At 37.9% G+C, this 21,592-nt stretch overlaps 6 protein-coding genes and 1 long non-coding RNA gene across 10 annotated transcripts; 3 read left to right on the top strand and 4 right to left on the bottom strand.

The window, feature by feature from the left end:
- Positions 1-66: 66 nt before the first annotated feature.
- On the top strand, positions 67-4,927 carry LOC140759948 (ATP-dependent zinc metalloprotease FTSH 6, chloroplastic). The gene is made up of 5 exons (XM_073096670.1): positions 67-1,126; positions 1,447-1,987; positions 2,302-2,615; positions 3,582-3,822; positions 3,957-4,927. The coding sequence occupies exons 1-5, from the start codon at positions 546-548 to the stop codon at positions 4,296-4,298; spliced, it is 2,019 nt and encodes a 672-aa protein (XP_072952771.1). The 5' UTR covers positions 67-545; the 3' UTR covers positions 4,299-4,927.
- LOC140759947 (pentatricopeptide repeat-containing protein At1g62260, mitochondrial) lies at positions 980-7,175 on the bottom strand. Of its 3 annotated transcripts, none has more exons than XM_073096668.1 (2): positions 4,938-7,175; positions 980-1,118 (listed from the first exon to the last, which is right to left on the bottom strand). In XM_073096668.1, exon 1 carries the CDS (start codon positions 7,149-7,151, stop codon positions 5,115-5,117), a length of 2,037 nt encoding a protein of 678 aa, XP_072952769.1. In that variant the 5' UTR covers positions 7,152-7,175; the 3' UTR covers positions 980-1,118; positions 4,938-5,114. The 3 variants fall into 3 exon arrangements, with proteins under 3 accessions (XP_072952769.1, XP_072952767.1, XP_072952768.1); XM_073096666.1 differs by lacking the exon at positions 980-1,118 and adding an exon at positions 3,654-3,792; XM_073096667.1 differs by lacking the exon at positions 980-1,118 and adding an exon at positions 3,657-3,792 and having other exon boundaries at positions 4,961-7,175.
- A 586-nt stretch (positions 7,176-7,761) lies between these two features.
- Positions 7,762-9,326, bottom strand: LOC140760432 (amino acid transporter AVT1I-like). Of its 2 annotated transcripts, none has more exons than XM_073097368.1 (3): positions 9,192-9,326; positions 8,513-9,120; positions 7,762-8,441 (listed from the first exon to the last, which is right to left on the bottom strand). In XM_073097368.1, the coding sequence occupies exons 1-3, from the start codon at positions 9,268-9,270 to the stop codon at positions 7,908-7,910; spliced, it is 1,221 nt and encodes a 406-aa protein (XP_072953469.1). In that variant the 5' UTR covers positions 9,271-9,326; the 3' UTR covers positions 7,762-7,907. The 2 variants fall into 2 exon arrangements, with proteins under 2 accessions (XP_072953469.1, XP_072953470.1); XM_073097369.1 differs by having other exon boundaries at positions 7,762-8,420.
- A 3,650-nt stretch (positions 9,327-12,976) lies between these two features.
- On the bottom strand, positions 12,977-15,946 carry LOC140759974 (uncharacterized). Its single transcript, XR_012104301.1, has 3 exons — positions 15,806-15,946; positions 15,556-15,736; positions 12,977-13,216 (listed from the first exon to the last, which is right to left on the bottom strand). It is a non-coding gene; the product is annotated as an uncharacterized lncRNA (long non-coding RNA).
- On the top strand, positions 13,265-16,939 carry LOC140759970 (protein FEZ-like). The gene is made up of 3 exons (XM_073096715.1): positions 13,265-14,369; positions 15,075-15,376; positions 15,471-16,939. The coding sequence occupies exons 1-3, from the start codon at positions 14,189-14,191 to the stop codon at positions 16,209-16,211; spliced, it is 1,224 nt and encodes a 407-aa protein (XP_072952816.1). The 5' UTR covers positions 13,265-14,188; the 3' UTR covers positions 16,212-16,939.
- A 1,060-nt stretch (positions 16,940-17,999) lies between these two features.
- Positions 18,000-18,975, top strand: LOC140759972 (glutathione S-transferase U10-like). The gene is made up of 2 exons (XM_073096716.1): positions 18,000-18,338; positions 18,431-18,975. Exons 1-2 carry the CDS (start codon positions 18,015-18,017, stop codon positions 18,806-18,808), a joined length of 702 nt encoding a protein of 233 aa, XP_072952817.1. The 5' UTR covers positions 18,000-18,014; the 3' UTR covers positions 18,809-18,975.
- Positions 18,976-19,008: 33 nt separating this feature from the next.
- Positions 19,009-21,061, bottom strand: LOC140759973 (large ribosomal subunit protein eL34-like). The gene is made up of 4 exons (XM_073096717.1): positions 20,841-21,061; positions 20,550-20,629; positions 19,425-19,534; positions 19,009-19,338 (listed from the first exon to the last, which is right to left on the bottom strand). The coding sequence occupies exons 1-4, from the start codon at positions 20,917-20,919 to the stop codon at positions 19,245-19,247; spliced, it is 363 nt and encodes a 120-aa protein (XP_072952818.1). The 5' UTR covers positions 20,920-21,061; the 3' UTR covers positions 19,009-19,244.
- Positions 21,062-21,592: the final 531 nt, after the last annotated feature.

Raw genomic sequence — 21,592 nt, 5'->3', positions numbered from 1 at the left:
TTTAAAGCAAGGACACACGTCTACGTGTGTGATCAGCTCTATGTTCTATATGTTTACCTGATCAAGAGAAAAGGACATGCTCCAATTGTGTCTCTTACACTCCACATATATTTTAGCAGCAGTTTTCCACCACATTATACCCAGTTAATACCCGTGAATAATAACATTCTGGATCTTACGAGAAAGAAACTAAAGACAATGAAAGAAAGACGACGACGAAAACGTTAAGAACATCCTAGAAGCATCACATTTCTCTGCGAAGAATTTTCCATCTGACCAACTATATAAAGGACAAAACATAACTTCAGATGTTTCCACAATCTCCCCTGTAATAGATGGACAAGATCATACACTCTTCTGCACACAGATGCAATCAAAGGTGCGGATGAAAGGACTTCTTAACATATATGCATCCGAGAGTTAATTGACACATGGTTCGAGCTATTTAAACTGGCCTTATGCATTCCCTCCAAACCCATCAACTGTCGCAAACTAACAAGTCCCTGTAGGATCCGAACTAAGAATAGGCTCCAGTTCAAACAGAAATGTCATCTACTTTGTTTCTCACACCTTTCTGCAAAGCTCAGGATGTCTCCAAAGAGAACCACAACAAAGTCCCCCTTAGAGGAGAGATACCAATCAGCAGAACACTTTCAGAATTTAATCTCAACAGAAGGAAACTTCTACTAAGCTCTGCAGGTCAAGGCCTTGTTGGAGTAGGCTTCTCTGCAGCCTGGCTGGCGAGGGCTGAGCCAGCGAGCCCTGAAGATTTCACCTCTAGCAGGATGTCATACTCAAGATTCTTGGAGTACCTTAACGAAGGAGCAGTAAAGAAGGTAGATCTGTTTGAGAATGGCACTGTGGTGATTGCTGAGATCTCCAATCCAGCCTTGAAAAAAATCCAGAGAGTCAAAGTGCAGTTACCGGGCCTGCCACAAGAGTTGCTAAGGAAATTAAAAGAGAAGGATGTGGACTTTGCAGCGCATCCATTGGAACCAAATTTTGGAGTTGTGATCCTTGATTTACTAAGCAACTTCGCATTTCCATTGCTCTTGATTGGATCTCTGTTTCTGAGAACATCTTTTAGTTCTTCAGGAGGCCCCAACTTGCCATTTGGCCTGGGAAGGTACGTTCAAGTGTAACAACATGAAAATATGTTGTTTTGAAAAAGAAAAGAAATGAAAAGATAATGGTGGGAATCTATATAGTACTGCCTCATGTAAATTATACTGATAGTATCATGAACGCATCTATATAGTACTGCCTCATGTAAATTATACTGATAGTATTTTCTATTATCTCATGAACACATCTATATAGTACTGTCTCATGTAGATTATACTGATAGTAGTTTCTATTATATTCTGAACACACAGTTTACTTTATTATGAAGATTCCTTATTCTTGCTTGTCATTTAACTAGTCAGATGAATAATTGTAGAGCAGGTCCAAAGCTAAGTTTGAGATGGAACCCAACACAGGAATCACTTTTGATGATGTAGCTGGAGTTGATGAAGCAAAGCAAGATTTCAAAGAAATTGTGGAGTTCTTGAAATCCCCAGAAAAGTTTGCCACTGTTGGAGCAAAGATACCTAAGGGTGTGCTACTTGTTGGCCCACCAGGGACTGGCAAGACCTTGCTAGCTAAAGCCATAGCAGGGGAGGCAGGAGTTCCTTTCTTCTCCTCATCAGGCTCGGAGTTCATTGAGATGTTTGTGGGAGTGGGGGCTTCAAGAGTAAGAGATTTGTTCAACAAGGCAAAAACAAATTCTCCATGTCTGGTCTTCATTGACGAGATAGACGCAGTAGGGCGGCAGAGAGGAACAGGAATTGGAGGAGGGAATGATGAAAGAGAACAAACACTGAACCAGTTGCTAACTGAAATGGATGGTTTCAGTGGGGATAGTGGAGTAATTGTGATTGCTGCCACTAACAGACCAGAAATTCTAGATTCAGCTTTGCTGAGACCAGGAAGGTTTGATCGACAGGTAAAATAGCTCTGGCTCTTGATCTAGCAGGTTTTCCTAGAAAATGGAACTGAAAATGTGAAGCTAAATTTGTTTTCAGCACACTCTATAAACAGAGAGCATATCAGTAAAGAAAACAGCATAATTCAGAATATAAAAGACACTGTTCTTAGTGTTGTAACAATTAGAAAACATTAAAAAAAACATAAAGGCATTTCATAAAATATATGTATAATAAAGAATATCTTTGAGATTATCTGAAAATATTTCTTCATTCTACTTGGAACTTTTTTGATATGCTTTAAAGTACCTCTGATTCTTTGCCCTTTTGGCAGGTAACTGTTGGATTGCCTAATGTACGAGGGAGGGAAGAAATACTCAAGGTTCATAGCAATAAAAAGAAGCTTGATAAGGATGTTTCTCTCAGTGTAGTGGCCATGAGAACGCCAGGATTCAGTGGTGCCGACCTGGCGAACCTGATGAATGAAGCAGCTATACTAGCTGGAAGAAGGGGCAAAGACAAAATTTCAGTGAAAGAGATTGATGATTCAATTGACAAAATTGTGGCAGGCCTGGAAGGAACAAAAATGACAGATGGAAGGAACAAAATCCTGGTGGCTTATCATGAGATTGGTCATGCCATTTGTGCGTAAGTTTCCAATAACTCTCATGCTCCAATTTTGCTATGGTGTTTGCATGTCCAAAATGAGGAGTTCCTCCATGATCCTTGAAATTCATATACTAAAGTGTCATATGGTAGTTTGATCTAAACATTGTAGTTCAGTTTCATATTACTTAGGCTGAACACATTTGTTCAGGAAGATAATCGCTAATAGCCTAATACAACAGATGTTTGGAAATTATAATGGATCAATTGACGCAAAAATAGAAAAGGTCAGATGGTGACATTTTGTTGATAAAATACTTCATCTAGGAAATTACAGTACTTGTAAAAGATGATCTCCAGGTCTTGTGACCAGTAATGAGTAATTATTTGAGTATTCTCCTACTTTAGGAAACTCCATATCACAAAGTTAAACAGTGGACAGAAACGAAGGATAGCCATATTCATACTGGACAATGAATAGCATAGTTCTTCTCGTTATTCGAATATCACCTTTTACTATTTTAAATGGCAATACCTATTACAAAATTCAACATCAGATTCCATTATAAAGATGTAAATCAAGGTTAGATAATTATGCATATTTTGTATCAGCTATAGCACTATTAGTTATTATCAACTTTCAAACATTGATCTGCCTAACTAATTATTCATATTTGATGAAGCAGTTTATGTAATGTAAATGAGAAAAGAATATAAATTGAGAAAGATATAACCCTTTATTCTGACGTAAGCATAAAAAAACTAGTGGATATAGAATGCAGGCAAAGTATCTTGCTCAATGAACAACGATCATTTTTTTTATGTTAGATAGGATAAACAATGCAAGAACAGGAATTACAGTAGAATATAATCGAAGTATAAAATTAAGACAATTTGATGATCAAAAACCATTAAAAAACAATAAAAGCATATATCCACGAAGATAATATCCTATATTAAATGTTCAGAGAGAATTTCATGGGTTCCTAAATATTTACTCACATGCAGGACACTCACACCTGGGCATGATCCGGTGCAAAAGGTAACATTGATACCCCGAGGACAAGCACGTGGTCTTACGTGGTTCGTACCAGGTGACGATCCAACTCTCATTTCAAAGCAACAAATATTTGCAAGAATAGTTGGAGGACTAGGTGGCCGAGCCGCAGAGGAGGTAATATTCGGTGAATCAGAGGTCACTACTGGTGCAGCTGGAGACCTACAGCAGATAACACAAATAGCAAAACAGGTATCATCTTCTCATTGAAGCTGACTTAAACATCTTCCTTCGATGTCAGAAAAATTTGGAAGTTATCGTCCATGCGATTAATCAAAGGAAATATGACTTCTATACTACAGTTGATCAACTTTTCTCTCATACAGATGGTCACCACGTATGGAATGTCTGAAATTGGACCTTGGGCACTTATAGATTCAGCAGTACAAAGCAGCGATGTGGTATTGAGAATGCTAGCTAGGAATTCAATGTCAGAAAAACTTGCAGAAGATATCGATAAGTCAGTAAAAGCAATTATTGACGAAGCCTATGAAATTGCAAAGAATCACATAAGGAATAACCGAGCACTTATTGACCAGCTAGTTGAGGTGTTGCTAGACAAGGAAACTCTCACAGGAGATGAGTTTAGAGCAATTTTCTCTGAGTACACTGACACCATGCAAAATAAATGTAATACTAAAGCTGTACCAGAGCTGATTGCAGCTTGAGTGACCAATTATTACACATTATGTAAAAGTCCGAGATAGTGTAGATGAACATTTCTATTTAGGTTCATAAATTCAGAGTTTCTCACCACTGGCAGTACTTTAACCTAAGAGAATTACACATATATATATCTGAGGGGAAGAAGTATAGTGCATCCCAGGTCATTTGCATGTACATAACAGCTCGTGCAAAACAAATTGACTGAGGGGAGGTGTGGATTGGAGTTACAAATGCTACACATTGGTGGAATGGTGCATTTGATTAATTAGAGGGTGGTTTATTAACAGCTCCAATCTATCATCTTTCAAGTTGTTTCATTTAGATTTTCTAATCACAATCGAGCGCAAATGTTTTCTTACTTTTACCTTCTCAATTAACTTGAGAATCCAGAAATATAATAGAAATCCAAAAGGTTCTCATTTCTACCAATAACAATAAATTGAAATTTGTGGACTCTAGGACCATTACAAAAAAAAAGTAAGCTTGCAATGTGAAGTTAACTGTGGACACAGATGAAATAGGATGCTTTTTATCTTATTAGATATCCATGACTTGTGCATTATAAATGCCGGTGCATACAATACCATTAATAATTAAATACATATTAAATACATAATCATTAGTAAGAACAAGAAATGTACCGGAATAGTAGTGCAGTTCTGACCTGAATTGCTCAGTTCTGGACATACCATAGATTCATCACAGTGATTGATAAAATTCTGCTTGCATCAAGAACCACAAAAGAATTGTTTGCATCTGTACACTACATCTTAAGATTCACGTCTACCTGTTTGATTCTTTACATATAATTTGACAGCTTATTCAAGCTGTGAGTCTCTTATAAACCTGTTGCAAATTTCAATTATTGAATATATTTCATCAGAAAGGGGATGAGAGGTATCCCATGAAACAAAAGTATGGACACTGTTATGCGTCTCAATCCAGCTATACCCTGGGTGCTTAAAAACATTATTCATGTCCATCTTTTCCCTTATCTCCATAGCACTTTCCCACCTTCCCTCATCTACATGCAAGTTGTGCAACAATACATATGGAGCAGAACTCGCTGGTTCAATTTCCACCAACGCTTTAGCAGCCACTTGTGCCAATGGCACGTTGTTGTGAACCCTACAAGCTCCCAGAAATGCCCCCCATACTGCCTGATCTGGAGAGATCGTCATGCCATTGATCACCTTCATGGCATCCTCAAGCTGCCCATGTCGGCCAATGAGGTCAACAAGTGAAGCATAGTGCTCGACTTTAGCCACGAGTCCAAATTCATGAACCATGGAATCAAACAATCTCTTGCCTTCGGCCACTAACCCAGCATGGCAACAAGCATTCAGAAGAGAAATGAAAGTTATGTGGGTTGGCATCACTGTTGTCATTTTCATGTCCTCAAAGAGCTCTAGAGCTTCCCTGGCAAGCCCATGTTGTGCGAAACATCCGATCATTGCATTCCATGATACAACATCCCTATGCATTTCAATTCCATTAAAGATAGACTTAGCATCCATCAGAAGCCCACATCTCGAATACATCGTTATAAGTGAATTACTGATAGGAATATCTGGCACTAATGTCTTTGTAATGAGTTGGTGGATCTGGGTCCCTAGATGCTGCATTGCAAGCCCTGCACAAGCACTAAGTACCGAAGATAAAGTATGCCGATCTGGTTTGATACCAAGCACTTGCATCTTTGAGAAAAGCTTGATTGATCCATCATAGTCTCCATTCTGCTCGTACCCAGCTATCATTGTATTCCAAGAGACAAGGCTTTTGGCCGGCATCCTATCGAAAAATTCTTGTGCTCGCTCCATGTTTCCTTTCTGAGTAAAACCAACTATCATTGAGTTCCATGACACTGTATCCGGGTGTGGCAATTCCCTAAAAAGACGCTCAGCCTCCTCCATCTCTGATGCATGCACATGCCCCGAGATCATGGTGTTCCAAGAAACCAAGTCTCTCTCAGGCATATCATCAAAGAGCATCCTTGCAGAGCGAACATCTCCGGCCTTAACATAACACATTATCATAGAATTCCATGATATCACATTCCTCTCAAACCTCCCTACCTTATATTTCCCTTCTTGACATTGCTCCCTAGGAATCATGTCAAATAATCTCTTCGCTTCACTGACCCTTCCGCTCTGACCATAACCAGCAATCAATGTGTTATAAGCATCAACCTTCCCTTCGATACCATTCATCACATCACTCTGGATTAAGATCTTCTCTGCCAATCCTAACCTACCATTTTGAATAAGACCCGAGATGAGAGCACTTAACGAAGCCTTCTCTCTTATTGGCATTTTTGCAAACATCTCGACAGCCATTCTAACATTGCCAACACGAAAAAGCCAAGTGATCATAGTGTTCCATGACACCACATTCCTCTTCGGCATTTGATCAAAAAGCCGCATGGCCTCCTCCATCTTCCCATTCCTCGCGTATGCGTCAATCATCGTGTTCCACGACACAACGTCCCTCTCAGGCATTCTGTCGAACAGCTGGCGCGCTTCCTCCAGTTCTGCAGCATCCGAGGAGAGCGCGTAACCGTAGAGCATGGAGTTCCAGGAGACGACGTCCCTCTCGGGCATTTCGTCGAACAGCTTGCGTGCTTCTAGCACCTCTCGGCGGCGGACGTAGCCGCCGATCATGGAGTTCCATGTGACGACGTTGCGGTCGGGGAGGGAATCGAAGAGGAGACGCGCCTCACGGAGACGACCGCCGCGGATGAGAGCAGAGAGCTGGCAGTTGCGGCGGCGGATGAGGTCGGAGTCGGTGCGAGGGCGCGAGCGGATTATAGAGGTGGAAGTCGCATGACGCGCAGAGAAGTGAGCAAATCTTCGCATACTGTGTGTCACACAAGTATCGCGTCGAAGACCGAAAGCATTAAAAATGTGCCAAAATAGACTTACAGTTTAGTTTTCTTTTTAAATTTAAAAAGAAAAAGAGGGAATTTCGATCACAGTAACATTAATATTTTTATATTTTAAATAATATATGGGTCTTATAAGATTAAAACATAGGGTATCTGTTCTAATATTATGTTAACACACCGACTACTTAAAAACAGTAAGTTTTATATTTTATATTTTAATAATGGTTAATAAAATTTTGATAATGATTAGGATGTCATAAATGACAATAGCAAGAGTTGTTACTTATTAATAGCTAGGAATAATACTAGAATGTAACTATTTTAGTGTGTGAGTTTGTCCGAGTTTATCCACCTTATAATGTATTAATCGCATGCATCCAGTGATAAAAGTTTATGTGATACAAGGCCCCAATGTTATACGTTTTTGTGCATGAATCTATCCACATAGTCGTTCCTAAGTATAAATATATCATGTTTTTGTGAATTAAGTATTATCATCATTATAGATCTCCAGACAGTAAAAGTTATCAAAATTAAGAAAGACCCAAAACAAGTAAACCAAAGATTCACAACATGCCCTTCCTTAATATTCTTCAACTTAATTGATACATATAAATCCAAGCTTGTGCTCACAAGATCATACTCTCCATATTCCTTAGCTTACAATTTGGAAAGGAGTACTATTCAGAAAATTAATACACAGTCATGATGATCTTCTGTTTCCAATTCATAGGCTCTGAATAATCTGCTTCAGAGAAGAGCAGGTTCCTATGACTGCAACCATTAATCCAATCACAATTATCATTACACAGGTCATAAACTCAAAGCCCAACTGCTTAGAACCCTTGAAGATCTTCAGATAGCACACACATGGCAGTACTATTGCAGCTGTGCTGCTTAAGAATGAGCCAGTGAGTGCTACTATGTATCCAAAATATGGCACTACCAATGCCACCAATGTAGTGCTGATCACTAGCATAGTTCTGATGAGGATGCTGAAGGGCCTACACTTTGTGACCTGGAACCATTCCTCAAATGCATTCGCTATTGGTGTGATCATCAATGCATACTTTGTGAATGGATTGACTAGAGTTGTGTAGATTGCTATCTGTGAGCTTAGCTTTCTAGATGGAAGGTTTAGTGTCACCTGGGACTGCAAACTTTGGCCATACATCAAGTATCCAGTAACAGCCATTAGTCCATAATTAAGAGTGCAGAGAGTGAAAGAAAAGAACAATACCTGCATAGATATCAACAACAACTTAAAACTTTTATTAAGTTTCATATTCAAAGGACAAGAAAAAGTTTAAACTTATATTAACCTTTACTTACTTTTGAGAACATTGTTCTATTTCTCATGGACGTGTAAATGGTAGGGAAAACTGCATGGCCACTGAAGCAGAAGGCATACAAGCTCATAGCAGTGGGAATTCCACTCCAATTCACAATGACTCCTTTCTCATGAAACCCAACTCCATCAAGTGCTCCAGCCCACATCACTGAGCCCACAAGAACAAGAGAAGCCAAGACCCCACCAAGAGCGATATAAGCAAGCAAACTCAAGCTCCTAAGCCAAGTGGTTGGCAAAACTATCAAGCTAGCTATTATCACAAACCCTTGCTTCCCTCCAATCCTCAAACTTAAAAAATCAAACTTTGTGCTTGGGAATAACTTCTCCAAGTTATCTCCTTCAAGTATTAAGAAATCAATCGCAACGAGGTATAATTCGAGGTACATGAACATTGCAACTATGGCCCTCCCTTTCTGGCCAAAAGCTAGCTCTCCTATGTCAGGGTAGGTCTTAACCAGTGAGTTTGAGTCCATGCAACGTTGCAGGAGTATCCCTGTGTAACAACATATGACTGCTGTTATCAAAAGAAGTACCAAGCTTAGCCACCCTCCTTGAGACAATGCATAGGGAATTGATAGTATCCCAATTCCTGGAATAATGCGAAGAGAATTAATACATGATAGAGTTAGTGGAAACTTAGCGGTGTATTAAGATTACAACCTGAGAGGGCATTGACTCCATTGAAGCAAGTCCTGAAGAAGGATGTGCCTGCAGACTTTGAGGAGGTATGGGTCTCCATTGCAGTCTCCCAATGTCCTTGGACTAAGTTAATTACTTTTGGTAAGTTGGGACTTAAATAGAGAGGGAAAAGTAGAGGATTTAATGCAATTTGCCACTGCTTGCTTGCTTTTGGTTAGTGAGCATGAGTAGATAACCAATTGCCAAAATGATTCATTGCACGGACTTCTTATAGATGTCTGTCTGTCTAGCTATCGGGGTCTTTGGACTATTCAAATGTCTCACGTAAATGTTAATTATGAGCCCCCTTTGTTTATCTTTTTTTTTTTTTTTTTCCCAGTGCAGCTACACTTGCAACGCCTTCATTTAATGCATTAGAAAGTATAACACCAGTAAGATAGTGAAGAGGAGAAAGAGGAGGAACGCAATAAGAATTTTCTACATTAGATTCTCTTTTTCTCCACGAGATCTCCTCTCCAAAGTTTCAGTCTCTCTTGCTAAAGTGTTTTAGAAAATGCTGGAGAGGGACAGAATCCATTCTACCTTTAATTTTTATTTTTTCCTCATGCAATCTATCGACATCTACCTTTGAGATAAGGACAATATTGCAGTCTCGACCACCAAGTTGATACCATAGTGGCAATTCATTTTTAATCTATGTATGTACATATAACTGCTTATAGAGAGAAGCAAATACGCCAACTAAAGATGATTCCATCTTTTAATGTAACTTCTCTTTCAGATTTCCTTTCATGTAGTCAAAAGAATGTTTTCTTATACTTGTATCTCAGGTTATATTGGGATAACTCTCAAGTCTCAACGCCAAAGAGTTGGCAATGTTAGCTTTTAGTCACTGTCCTTCTTTTAGAAGCTCTCTTTTTTGGCCATCCTTGGACGTTCGTTTGCATGAGAAGACAATGCATGCACGTACGTGGAATAACTAAAGCAAGTATCTCTATCATTTTGGAATCAATCAGACAAACCCCTTATGGGCTTCATGTGACAAAATCATGCATAAAATAAGAGTTCATAAGGAAGTTCTTCGATATTTAAATTAGTTACTTATTTTCCTTTATAACCTATACAAATTATCTTTAATTAACTGAAAGTATGGTATACATTGAGAAAACATATCTAAAGGGTCCTTACTGACTTAATAAATTTTGAATTAATTATTTCCATTACATACATGGTGTAGTCTTGACTGGTAGAATGTATACATCAATGCATTTAACTAATAAGTTATAGTGCATTCTTCTATGATAATTATTAAACAAAAAATAATTAAGTAATGAGCATGTCCATCTTTATATCAATCCACTAGCTACTATATAGCACTTGGAAGTTGATGTTACTAACTTTAATTTAAAGGTTTCTTTTCTTTTTCTTTTTCTTGCTAGGGACCTTGATAGATAAATTCTTTTTAGTTTGAGGCCACAACTTGGTAGCTTCTTAGAATCTCTCCTCTTAGTCTAATGCATGGTAGCAAAGAAGAAAACGGCAAGGCCACAATGTGACAAAATTTGTACCTAAACTGAAGTTAGGTTGAACACCTCATGCAAATTAAGGGTAATTAAGCTCCTTGTCATCTGTGCTTATCATAATCAGTTTTACTTAACCAAGTGTATCCTCTTCAACCAGTATATTCTGGATGCATGGATGGATTCAAGCTCTCTAGCGATTCCCTCTCTGTGCTTGAATGTTAACGGTGGATTTCTTCTCCCTTTCGATTAGGGTTTGTTTTTCGAGCTTCGACAAATATAATGGATGGATTCACTAGTAGGATTTGACTGTAACAATAAAGTTGGTAGTCCATCCAAATTTCCATCTTCTATCTAAGCAGATCTATGAGCTCAGCAATGTGATGTAACAATCCATGATTAATTAATTTCGTTTCACTAGCAAAGTGGAGTCCATATACTAGTTATGCATTTGCCCACCCAATAGAAATGCACTAAGTATTTAGGATAAATTATATGATCAAAGCCCCCCTCTATACCATCTATTCACAAATAAAGTCTAAACTATGAGACTCGAGAGTTAATACGATCTAATCAAACAATACTACCGTATTATGAGGAGATTAAGCTTAGAAGTTATAAGCCCAAGGAATTATTGAGTAAATCGCAAGCATGGATGCATTTAAAACGTGGCGTTGAGATTTTAGGGGGGCGTATATGCTTATTTCCAGTATAAAAAATAGGAAAAATGTTTATTAAAAACATCATACAATTACTTTTTATTTTGGTTTTAGTCCTCAGCTAGTAGTAGCTAGGTTTGCAATTAAGAAATGTTTTATCTTTTGAGTCCCTTCTAAGTTATACCATGACTAGTTATTTTGCTTAACTTTTACAACTACTAACTATGAAATGTCCTTTTTTGAACAAAAAAAAACCCAATGGAATGTACTTTTTATTTGATATCTCTACTAACAAACAAAGACCTCGGAATCATACATTTTGGAAACCCCATGCAAGAAAAATTATAAAAAAAAATAATTAATACGTTTACGTGTCATTTTCTAAGAAACTCTTGGAAATGTGGATTTTATGAATCAGCCCATGCGAAGTTTAAATTATTTTATGGGGTTTTCTCATTCCACACCCTGCGTTTTGCTCTTATTGTGGTTTTACTCCCTGGCTTCTTTACTTGGGTTGGATTTTTGGGGGTTTTTTTTATTTGAATATATTTAATTCTTTTTTTTTTTTTTGAATCAATTAGATGTGGTTAAGTGACTATTTTTCTTTATCCTTTGGTCTTTTAAAGCTTAAAAAAATAGTGATTTGAGATTAGAGCAAGCTAATGATAAACTAATGCTTGGATTAGTCAAACTAAAGAAGGAATTAATACATTGGAAAGATGGGATCTTTGAAGAGGATTGGTGATTCACATACCAAGAGAGGAGATGCTTGGGCTTGAAGGGTTTTAGTTATTTTACATTGGAAACGTGTGATCTTTGGATGAGGACTATTAGGGTTTCCACAAACCAAGAGAGGAGAAGCTTAGCTTAGGTTTGAAGGGTTTGACCCATTTCTTCTTCTTCTTCTTCTTTCTTCTATTTTTTTTTTAACTCTCTATTTCCAACTCTGGGATGCAACCCTAGGTCAAGGAACAGACAAGAAGGGATCCAAACGAGGGCCACATTTGGGAATCCTCACTGGATTTGGGGTCCCCAAGCTTTGGATTAATTTTGACCCAAATCTATCCTTCCCTATTAATTAGAAGGTTCTTCTCTTGTTGGGTGTTTAGCAGACACAATTAGCAAAAGTTTGAACCATGGAGATAGAAAAGGTTAGTTTAGTGTGGATTTGGGACTTCTTTAGCTACTTCTCTTTCTTTTTAAAATATATATATATATATTTTTTTGTCTATAATTTTGATTTGAGGACACCACATTTATCTATGCTCTACTGTTACCAAATTACCCTTTAGGTTGGTTTCTACTCTATTATTCGATTCTGTATTTTATTTTTAATGTCTTAAAAATACTTTTAAGTTATACATGAAACTTTATAGTTGATTTTTTAAGACTACCTAATGTAACATATTTGATTGTTTAGGCCATTGAAATATAAAATCATGTTCTATAGACCAGAGTCAAGTGTGACAAACATATGAATACAAATCTTACAATTTTGAGAAAGGTGTTAGAAGATATGTTAGGTTGATGCTACTGGTGGTCACTATCTCTAAATTTTTATATGTCAATCCTGACAATAACTAGAAATCATAATCCAAAGATAATAGCAGAGACATCACATCCATTAGCTTCCAATAACACTAGACTTTCATCAGTCACCAAAAATTTTGGGCTAATTAGTCTTTTCATCTTTAATTCAAACTGTACTAGAGTGTTAAAAAAAAATTAAAAAAAAAAGGTGTCACCCTGAATGCCCACTAATTTTTGTTTTAGATCACAGTATAAACCATTCAATGGGACCCACAAGAGATTTGAGTTTTCTTGAAGAAGTTTGCCCATCCAATCTCTTTAGATCCCAAAATATACACTGACAAGAAGAGGGCATGTATTAGAAAGGGAATAAGGCTCAGAATGAGGAAAAAAGAATTTGATATGAATGTAACTTTTGGATCAGAAGAGACAAAGGAATAAATAGAAATCCATATAGAAAGGAAGATATCAGAAGAATTTGCAGAGGCTCTTGGGATTGAATATTCTATTTCATGCAGTCTCTATTGTGTTGGAAAGTGTTCACTTCTCATGCAACCATATATAATTCAAGAAAGAATACAAAAAAATAAACTTGCCTAGAAGCTAGTCTTCTTCTCTTGGTATATGATATGTGTGAACTCCATTAGATGAATATGTGAAAAGAAAAGGACTAACAATCCCCATATGCTGCAAGATTTGTACTCTTTGAGATCCTACCATCATACATTAAACAAAGCAAATAAGATCAAAGAGAGAGAGGAAGTGAAGGTCTTTTTTTATGCATAGGACTAAGCAGCTGGCTTTTCTTATAAGAGCACTGGTGAGCTTCTTTTACACCATTGCTGGGAGCCCTAAAAATATACACTTCATTCAGTAGGCCTTCTTAGAGAGTTTAAGCGACTTTTTTTTTTCTTCCTTTAGATCTGTTCAAGAGCCTAAGTTATTCCACACTTTGCTTCTTTTTGAGATAAATTTTTTTTTTTGGGGTCTTGTTTAGATTTGAACAAAGACCTTGAAAAGTTCTGGTAAAACGTCGATCAGAAGAGAGCTTCTGCTTAGTTTATGCATGTCCAGAGGTCTTGCTTTATATGTACCCTAGCTTTTCTGTCTGAAAGTACTATAATAGTCTACTTAGTTGACTGAATCTGTAAGTTTATACTAATAGTTTGCCTATTTACCTTAGTAGCTCCAACCATCAGCTTCCAGAAGTAGGTCTTACTTCATTTTAGAAGAGCTAGTGCATCTGTTGTGCTAACCCTCATCTCAAAGTTATTCTGGCGACGAACATTGCAGAAGAGTTCTACGAGTTATGGATGGGAGAAACGACATAGACAAGTCAGAGGAAGTGCTGTTGCCTGGTTTCAGGTTTCATCCTACAGATGAAGAGCTAGTTGGATTCTACTTGAAGAGAAAAATTCAGCAAAAACCTCTTTCTATTGAGCTTATCAGGCAACTGGACATCTACAAGTATGATCCATGGGACCTTCCAAGTAAGAGCCACTGTCTTCTTTCTTTTCTTTCATTACTACCTAGCTCATGTCTTCATGTCCCAGTCTACAACCGCAGTTTTAAACAAATAATTCCTTTGAGTGGTAAGAGAGATGCTCTAAACCTAGAGGAGTCTTTTCCTGTTATCCTTTTCTGTCTGTTTCTTAAGTTTAACTATTTTCACTTCTGTACAATATTTAGCTCCAAAATTAATCTTCTCACTCTAGGGTTGCTTTCATTCACTAAAATAAAGATGCTACTTTAGTAACTTATATTAAGGTTCCCCTAGAGATAACAGATTGATATTCTAGTATTGGGTTGCTTTCATTCACTAAAATAAAGATGCTACTTTAGTAACTTATATTAAGGTTCCCCTAGAGATAATAGATTGATATTCTAGTATTACTAGTTTTCGCAAACTTCCTCAGTTGGACTATAAACTTTCTCCTCTTTTCTTCCCTTTCCAGCTACCTAGAGTTTATGGCTTGATTAACTATTGTCTAAGAAGGAATGGTTTCATCAATACTACATGTATTCTGAAGCTTTAATGTTAATCTCTTTTATGTATTCACTTAGGTTGATATGCAATGCAGCATTCTTTTCTTCAATATCTGAAACCTGTGGTCATAAAATATACTGTAAAATAATGATTCTTCTACCCATTACTTACGACAAATTAATTATTTCATGTTCTTGCTACTGAGAAGAGCTTGCGACTACCGGCGAAAAGGAATGGTACTTCTATTGCCCGAGGGACCGGAAATATAGGAACAGCGCAAGGCCAAACAGAGTTACAGGTGCAGGATTCTGGAAAGCCACAGGAACAGATAGACCTATCTACTCTTCTGAGGGGACCAAATGCATAGGCCTAAAGAAGTCTCTTGTGTTCTACAAGGGCAGGGCTGCCAAAGGTATCAAGACGGATTGGATGATGCATGAGTTCAGGCTGCCTTCCCTTACTGATTCTTTTCTACCCAAAAGACCTCTGGACAAAAACATTCCAGCCAATGTAAGCACTTCACATGATATTTCTAGTCTTAAAATCGGTAACATAATCGATACTGTTTTCCAAAATATACTAACCATTCTTGTGTCATAAACAGGATTCATGGGCTATATGTAGGATCTTTAAGAAAACAAATTCAATGGCACAAAGAGCACTATCTCATTCATGGGTATCTCCCTTACCTGAGAGCAGTGAACAAGGCTTCTTCTCTGTCTCAGAGACTGCACCAAGAAGCCAGTTCAGCTCAGAGAATGTCTCATGCACAAGAGAAGCCAGGTCTGGTATGCAGTTCTACAGTAACAACAGCATACAGCATCAGCAGCAGCTCAGTAATATCACTCATCCTTCATTTGATGCGTCGTCCTACAAATCCATCAACCTGATTAATAGCAGGCCATCAATTCTTCCTACACCAAGTTTAGAAATACCTACCAGTTTGATGTTTGCGCCTTTTGAATTGCCGTCACAATCGAAGTGCATGATGGATGCCACTTCGATGCTTCTTAACATATCACCGGCCTTACTTGGCGATGTTGAGAAAGTCTCAGCGAGCATCGACTTCGGACAGCCCCATCAGTATAACAGTTTGGTAGTTGATTTACCAGTTCAAGCCAATGGAAACATGGGAAATGGAGAGGAAGAGATGTCCCTCAGGAAGCATGTAAGTTCTTTCAGTGTGAACAACAACCAGTGGGTTGGAACTGAGAGAACGGCCAGCTTGCCCTTCAATCTTCCAGCAAATATTTCTGATGAGTGGAAGTCCAACTTGACATGGGATTCAACCCCTTGTACCACAGAGATGTCGACCAGTTATTCTACGAACAAATGCCATACTTAAATCAGATGTAGTATACTGCAAAAGAAACGAAACCTCTTCTCTGTTCGCATTGCTGCTAGCATGGACAAAACCAGAGTTCATTAGAGTGATATGAGCATCTTAAAGACAGTTCTCGTTAACAGCAAAGCTTATCAGAATGAGAAGAAGGATACTTCAGCTAGATTGAAGTCCTTGAACAATTAGTGATAGCTTTTGTACTTTAAATACAGAACCAGTTCTAGGAGTAGATGATGCAGTTTGTACTTTCTAGTGTACACTATCTGATGATAGAGAAATTTATCAATAGGCTAACAAGCATCACATCAACCTCTTTGCTTTTGTCTACTCTTTGGTGATTCTCAATGTCTTTCACATGATGAGTTAGCACAAGAAGGAGCAGGAGAAGATTGCTAAAATCAATTAGTACTATCACTAAAGAGAAGATAGTGAACAGGCACATGGAACTTGTAAGTTTTAGTCAATGCTTCAAGGTTGTGAAAACAATATAATAGCTACTGAGGAAAGCCAGCTAAATCATTGCACATGATTAACCAAAGCCTCTTTCATGACAGGATTAAAAAATATAACCCAGTCTTCGCATTCGAGCAATATTTTTGTGGCGAGTATCATAGCAAAGACAAGCTCCTCCTAGTAACTTCAAGAACAACAATTTACAAAGTAAGAATATTGCCAACTGACATATCTGAGAGCCCCCCTTCCGTAGCATGAGGAAATTCACAAAATCTGTCTCTTTTTGCACAAAAAAAAAAAAAAAAAAAAAAGCGATAAAGACCATTCTATTGCAAACATAGACATCTAAAGAGGAACTCGTTCTTCAACACAAGAGACCAAACCTGCTGTTTATTGGATTCAAGGTTCTCTTAGCCAGAGAGCACACTACAGAAGCTTGAATCTTATCGTCTCAAACCCCAAGAAACGCGAAGTGCAGTTAGTGCTCAGTGAGCAATTGAAATGAGTGCTGTTACATTAGCGTGATACCATGAGGCTCCAACGTACTATCTGGATGGGGAATTTTGCCGAGCATATAGCGTGCATCCTGCAAAGCCCCACGTTGTAGTCGGCAAATTGGCATAGGAGTTCTCAGAGAAAATCTATGATATTTGTTTGATAATAACCTCTCATCTAAGATGACAACAGACAGGATTATGGTAAAAAGTTTATATTTAGTATCTTTTTTTTTTCAGGATAATAAATATGGATAATTATACTAAAACCCCCAAAATTATTATTTATTTTGTCACATGCATGCATCCCTCCTTATATATATATATATATATATACATCTGAAACTATATAAAAATTATAGCATAAAAACATCAAATAATAATTTTATGACTTAATATTTTCAATAACAAAATCTAACAGATAAGTAACGGGAGGGACATTTTGGAGATACTTTATGATTGAAAGAGGTCAATGTCAAAATAAATTAGAGGTCCATGTGTAATTATCACTAATAAATATGATAGCTAGATTATTCAAAACTGATGGACTAACTTATTTCACTAGATCCACATCTTATCTTGGAATACCTAACCCAACTTGGCATTTGCTGGGAAATTTCGTGCTTACTAATCTAATACCACAAAGGTACGAAATAGACTAACAAAAGGAAAACACCTCGTAAGTTCCTTGCTGCCCAAGTTTGTCTGGCTGCTACTTCTTCTCCAAGATTTGACTAAAGCCAATAAAAACAATTTTGACTAAAACCCTCAAAATTTGGGCTTCCGTTGACCTCTCCACTTGTTAATCTACACAAGAGTCTATATAAAGCTGGCGTCCTTAACTTGCAGTTCCAAAACAATGGAGGAGGTGAAGGAAGTGAAGCTATATGGAACATGGGCCAGCACTTACTGTGCGATGGTCGAAATTGCCCTTAAAATTAAGGGTGTCCCCTATGAGTATGTAGAAGAAGACCTCCAAAATAAGAGTGAGGTGCTGCTTAGCCTAAACCCAGTTCACAAGAAGGTGCCAGTTCTTGTGGTGGATGGCAAACCCATTGCTGAGTCACTTGTGATCTTGGAGTATATTGAAGAGAAATGGAAGAAGGGGCCTCCACTTTTCCCAGAGGATGATCCTTACAAGAGAGCTATGGTGAGGTTCTGGGCTGACTTCTTTTATCAAAAGGTACGTCGTCTTCAAAGCAATGGTGTATTATAAGTTTTTAGTATCATAATATATCTCAGCTCTTGACATGTTATTCCACGCAAATGTTGCAGATGGTACCTTGCAGCTATGCTATCATGCGAACAGCAGGAGAGGAGCAGGAGAAGGCAACCGAGGAGTTCATAGAACATTTGAACACAGTGGAGAATGGGATCAAAAAGGACTTCCCTAAGAGTGAAGGGCCATTCATCAATGGCGATAGCCCAGGTCTTCTTGATCTCATAATAGGCTCCTCTGCTTCAGGGTATAGGGTTCTCGCCGCAATCGCCGGAAAGGAGCTACTGGAGGAGGAGAGGATGCCAGTTCTGTATACTTGTGTATCCTCTTTCGCAAAACTTCCGGTGGCTGAGGACGTACTCCCACCCTACGAGAAGTTGCTACCTCGCGTCCTCGCCTGGAGGGAGAAGGCCTTGGCAGCTGCACAATCTTGAAGCTACCTTGTTATCTAGTTATTTCTCATTGCTGTGTTTGATGAAAGATGCTGGAGAAACTATTCTGCTGCTTAGCTTTCCAGAATAAAGATGTTTGTTAAGCAAAATGGAACTACTCGAATAATCTTATGAACACTCCTGTACAAGGAGACATGGTATAAAAGTAATATCCTCTGTAGAAATCTTGTAGCATCAACACAGGAGAAACAAGAGAGTAATCATTAAGCCTTGTAAGGCAGAAATTGGAACTCAATAGTATTACTAAGTAATGATTCAGAAAAAATAATAATAAACAGAACAAAGCATCAGAATAATCGGATGACCAAAAACTCTCCTAAGCAACGTACTGATGGATATGTCGATGATAATAGTAGAAGATCACTCGCAAAAATAGAAGAAAAAAGAAAATCTAGCTAATCAGTTTTCTTCCCCTCTCTTAGGGTTTTGAGGCTTGCTTCTCTTTGGCTTTCTGGATCTTCAAAACTTTCTTCACAATCTTCTGCTCTTCCACCAGAAATGCTCGGATGATCCTGTAAAACAGAACAGCTGGGATATCAGAAGACATTCAGAAAGAGCTCGAAAGTCTCACATAGAGCTCATGAAAAACTCTTATGACCTTTCTCTGATTGCACTTCCAGATAGAACTCCACCATAGGCACGGTTCACAGTCCTTCGGCTTCTCGACAATCTGGACCTTTTGTACTCAGCAGGCCGTAAGTGAGGAATCTGGAAGATACGAGACAGCAAAGAATTTGTAAGAACACTAATAAGATACTTTCAAACCCTACAGAATAAAGATCCTGCAACAAAATTCATTCAAGCTAATTCCGGCGGCAAAGCGAATTATGGTTATGTACTTGTAGCTGTTTGCCTTTGATAACAATTTCGAAGGAAACTATGGTAGTTCATAGTCATATATCAGTTCCTGAACTCCTCTAGATAAATAACGCATAGAATTCAACACAAACAGTACTTTCACACTTTGAAGCTCATTCCACTAATCAAACTTGCCCATGATCCTGTAAACAGTATCCTAGGAAATATGTTGACTAAGTTCACCTAAACGGCCATTCTATTGGAAAATAGCAGCATGAGTAAGTGTTGTATCATCAAAATGTTGCATATTACATTGATTTAGAAAAATTGATTGTGGGAAGTGGGAATAAACATACAACATGGAAGAATACATGACAATCAAAATCAAATGATACATCACTCAGAATTTAAGAATAATTGAACAGAGCCATATAACAACTCAACTTTCCTTCACTTATAACCAAACAAAGAAATGAAAGCATGTTCATCCTACCAAAGATTCAGTCAGTAAAGACATGTAAAACATTAGCCATAAGAATAATGACTTATATCTAATCTCCGGACGGTTCCTATGAAGGACTGATGGAAGATGAAAGCAGATGAGAGCCTAAGAACATTAATATCAATGCATAATTCCTCTTCTCCAAACAATCACTATCCAAGATAGCAACATTACTAGGTTGCACCTAGACAACAGAGATGCCTTTGTCCGCAATCCAATCCTCAAGAGTTCATGTTTGCATTAATTAACTCCAAAGATTATAAGCTACAAACGCATTATGCTTTCTGCCAATATAAAACCTCCTACAGACATCAAACTCTCAAAAGGGCAGTTTTGAGATCTCAAGATTCTGCCTTCCCAGAATATGGTTCAGATTAGCATCAAAAGTAACATCTATTATTACTAAAGATTAAGATCGCTTACTCCTTGAATTCTTTTCCCGGTCACTGGGCATTTGGGACCGCTCGCCCTCTTCTTGGTATACTGGTACACATGCTTCCCACCTGCAAGTCCAAATCCAAATAATATTTTTTTTTAAAAAAAAAAACACCAAATTCCTCTCTTTATTTAACAATAAAAAAATTCCACGATATTGACCAATTCCAAACCAAACATGACGAAACGAGACTCAATCGATTGAGCAGAGAAATCGGGAAAAGACCCGACAGATCCTAGAAGAAACGGAAGAGAAGGAGGAGAAGGTTGGATCCGCACCTGGGGTCTTGACAACCCTAGTTTGGTTCGACTTGGTGGCGTAGCTGTGGCGCTTCCGGTAAGTTAACCGCTGCACCATCTCTTCTCCGCCGCCTCTCTCTACCTCTCCGCAGAAGTCTACAGGAGCAAGAGGAAGCGGAAGCGGGAGCGAGACGAGGTATCAGAGATGCATGCAGATATACGAGACGGAGGTCCCCAAAAGGATAACCTAGATCCGACGGTAGGATGATAATATTTTAGCACAAAAACCCTACATTTCGTTTTTATTATCGTTCACACTCTATTACCATATAATCTTTATCATTTAATCCTATATTTTATTTTTAATGTCTAAAAAATACACGGAGTTAATTTGCCTAACAATAATTAATAAAATAGAAAATATTCTGTCACCTTTAAAATATATAAAAGAAGACTACAAAATATGGGGACAAAATCATTCAAAAACCTTGGTTTATAGATCCCTTAGCATTTTCTATTCTTTGATCCACAAAAGGATGTTTATCATTTCTCATGTTCACAAACACTTTCCTTTCCTGACTTAAAAGTTTTCAAACATGGAAAGTTAAGCAAGATAGTTAGTGCTAAGTACTTACATACATTACATGCTAAGTGTTCATTTCGCGCAATTATTAGTGCCCTAATCGGAAGCGGTAATCGATCGATGGATTATATCATTACTATGTCGTGTGGTATAATGCATGTATCAAGTGGAATCCTAAGAAGATCAAATTGCATCTACTACTTTTCAG

This window comes from Typha angustifolia, chromosome 5 (genome assembly GCF_048772165.1).
Source record: "Typha angustifolia cultivar Huaian chromosome 5, ASM4877216v1, whole genome shotgun sequence".
NCBI lineage: Eukaryota > Viridiplantae > Streptophyta > Magnoliopsida > Poales > Typhaceae > Typha > Typha angustifolia.
Note: the sequence above shows the minus strand (reverse complement) of the source record. Positions and strands in the feature narration are given on the sequence as shown.

Bases quoted from the DNA above. Each gene is read 5' to 3' on its own strand.
- LOC140759970 (XM_073096715.1), top strand. From the start codon at position 14,189: ATGGATGGGAGAAACGACATAGACAAGTCAGAGGAAGTGCTGTTGCCT. The intron at 14,370-15,074 runs GTAAGAGCCACT...GCTACTGAGAAG, and splicing joins TGATCCATGGGACCTTCCAA to AGCTTGCGACTACCGGCGAA. The intron at 15,377-15,470 runs GTAAGCACTTCA...TGTCATAAACAG, and splicing joins ACAAAAACATTCCAGCCAAT to GATTCATGGGCTATATGTAG.
- LOC140759948 (XM_073096670.1), top strand. From the start codon at position 546: ATGTCATCTACTTTGTTTCTCACACCTTTCTGCAAAGCTCAGGATGTC. The intron at 1,127-1,446 runs GTACGTTCAAGT...ATTGTAGAGCAG, and splicing joins TTGCCATTTGGCCTGGGAAG to GTCCAAAGCTAAGTTTGAGA. The intron at 2,616-3,581 runs GTAAGTTTCCAA...ACTCACATGCAG, and splicing joins ATTGGTCATGCCATTTGTGC to GACACTCACACCTGGGCATG.
- LOC140760432 (XM_073097368.1), bottom strand. From the start codon at position 9,270: ATGGAGACCCATACCTCCTCAAAGTCTGCAGGCACATCCTTCTTCAGG. The intron at 9,121-9,191 runs GTTGTAATCTTA...GCATTATTCCAG, and splicing joins TGGAGTCAATGCCCTCTCAG to GAATTGGGATACTATCAATT. The intron at 8,442-8,512 runs GTAAGTAAAGGT...AAAAGTTTTAAG, and splicing joins ATAGAACAATGTTCTCAAAA to TTGTTGTTGATATCTATGCA.
- LOC140759972 (XM_073096716.1), top strand. From the start codon at position 18,015: ATGGAGGAGGTGAAGGAAGTGAAGCTATATGGAACATGGGCCAGCACT. The intron at 18,339-18,430 runs GTACGTCGTCTT...CAAATGTTGCAG, and splicing joins CTGACTTCTTTTATCAAAAG to ATGGTACCTTGCAGCTATGC.
- LOC140759947 (XM_073096668.1), bottom strand. From the start codon at position 7,151: ATGCGAAGATTTGCTCACTTCTCTGCGCGTCATGCGACTTCCACCTCT.
- LOC140759973 (XM_073096717.1), bottom strand. From the start codon at position 20,919: ATGGTGCAGCGGTTAACTTACCGGAAGCGCCACAGCTACGCCACCAAG. The intron at 19,535-20,549 runs GTAAGCGATCTT...CGTATCTTCCAG, and splicing joins CCGGGAAAAGAATTCAAGGA to ATTCCTCACTTACGGCCTGC. The intron at 19,339-19,424 runs GTCATAAGAGTT...TCTGTTTTACAG, and splicing joins GGAAGTGCAATCAGAGAAAG to GATCATCCGAGCATTTCTGG.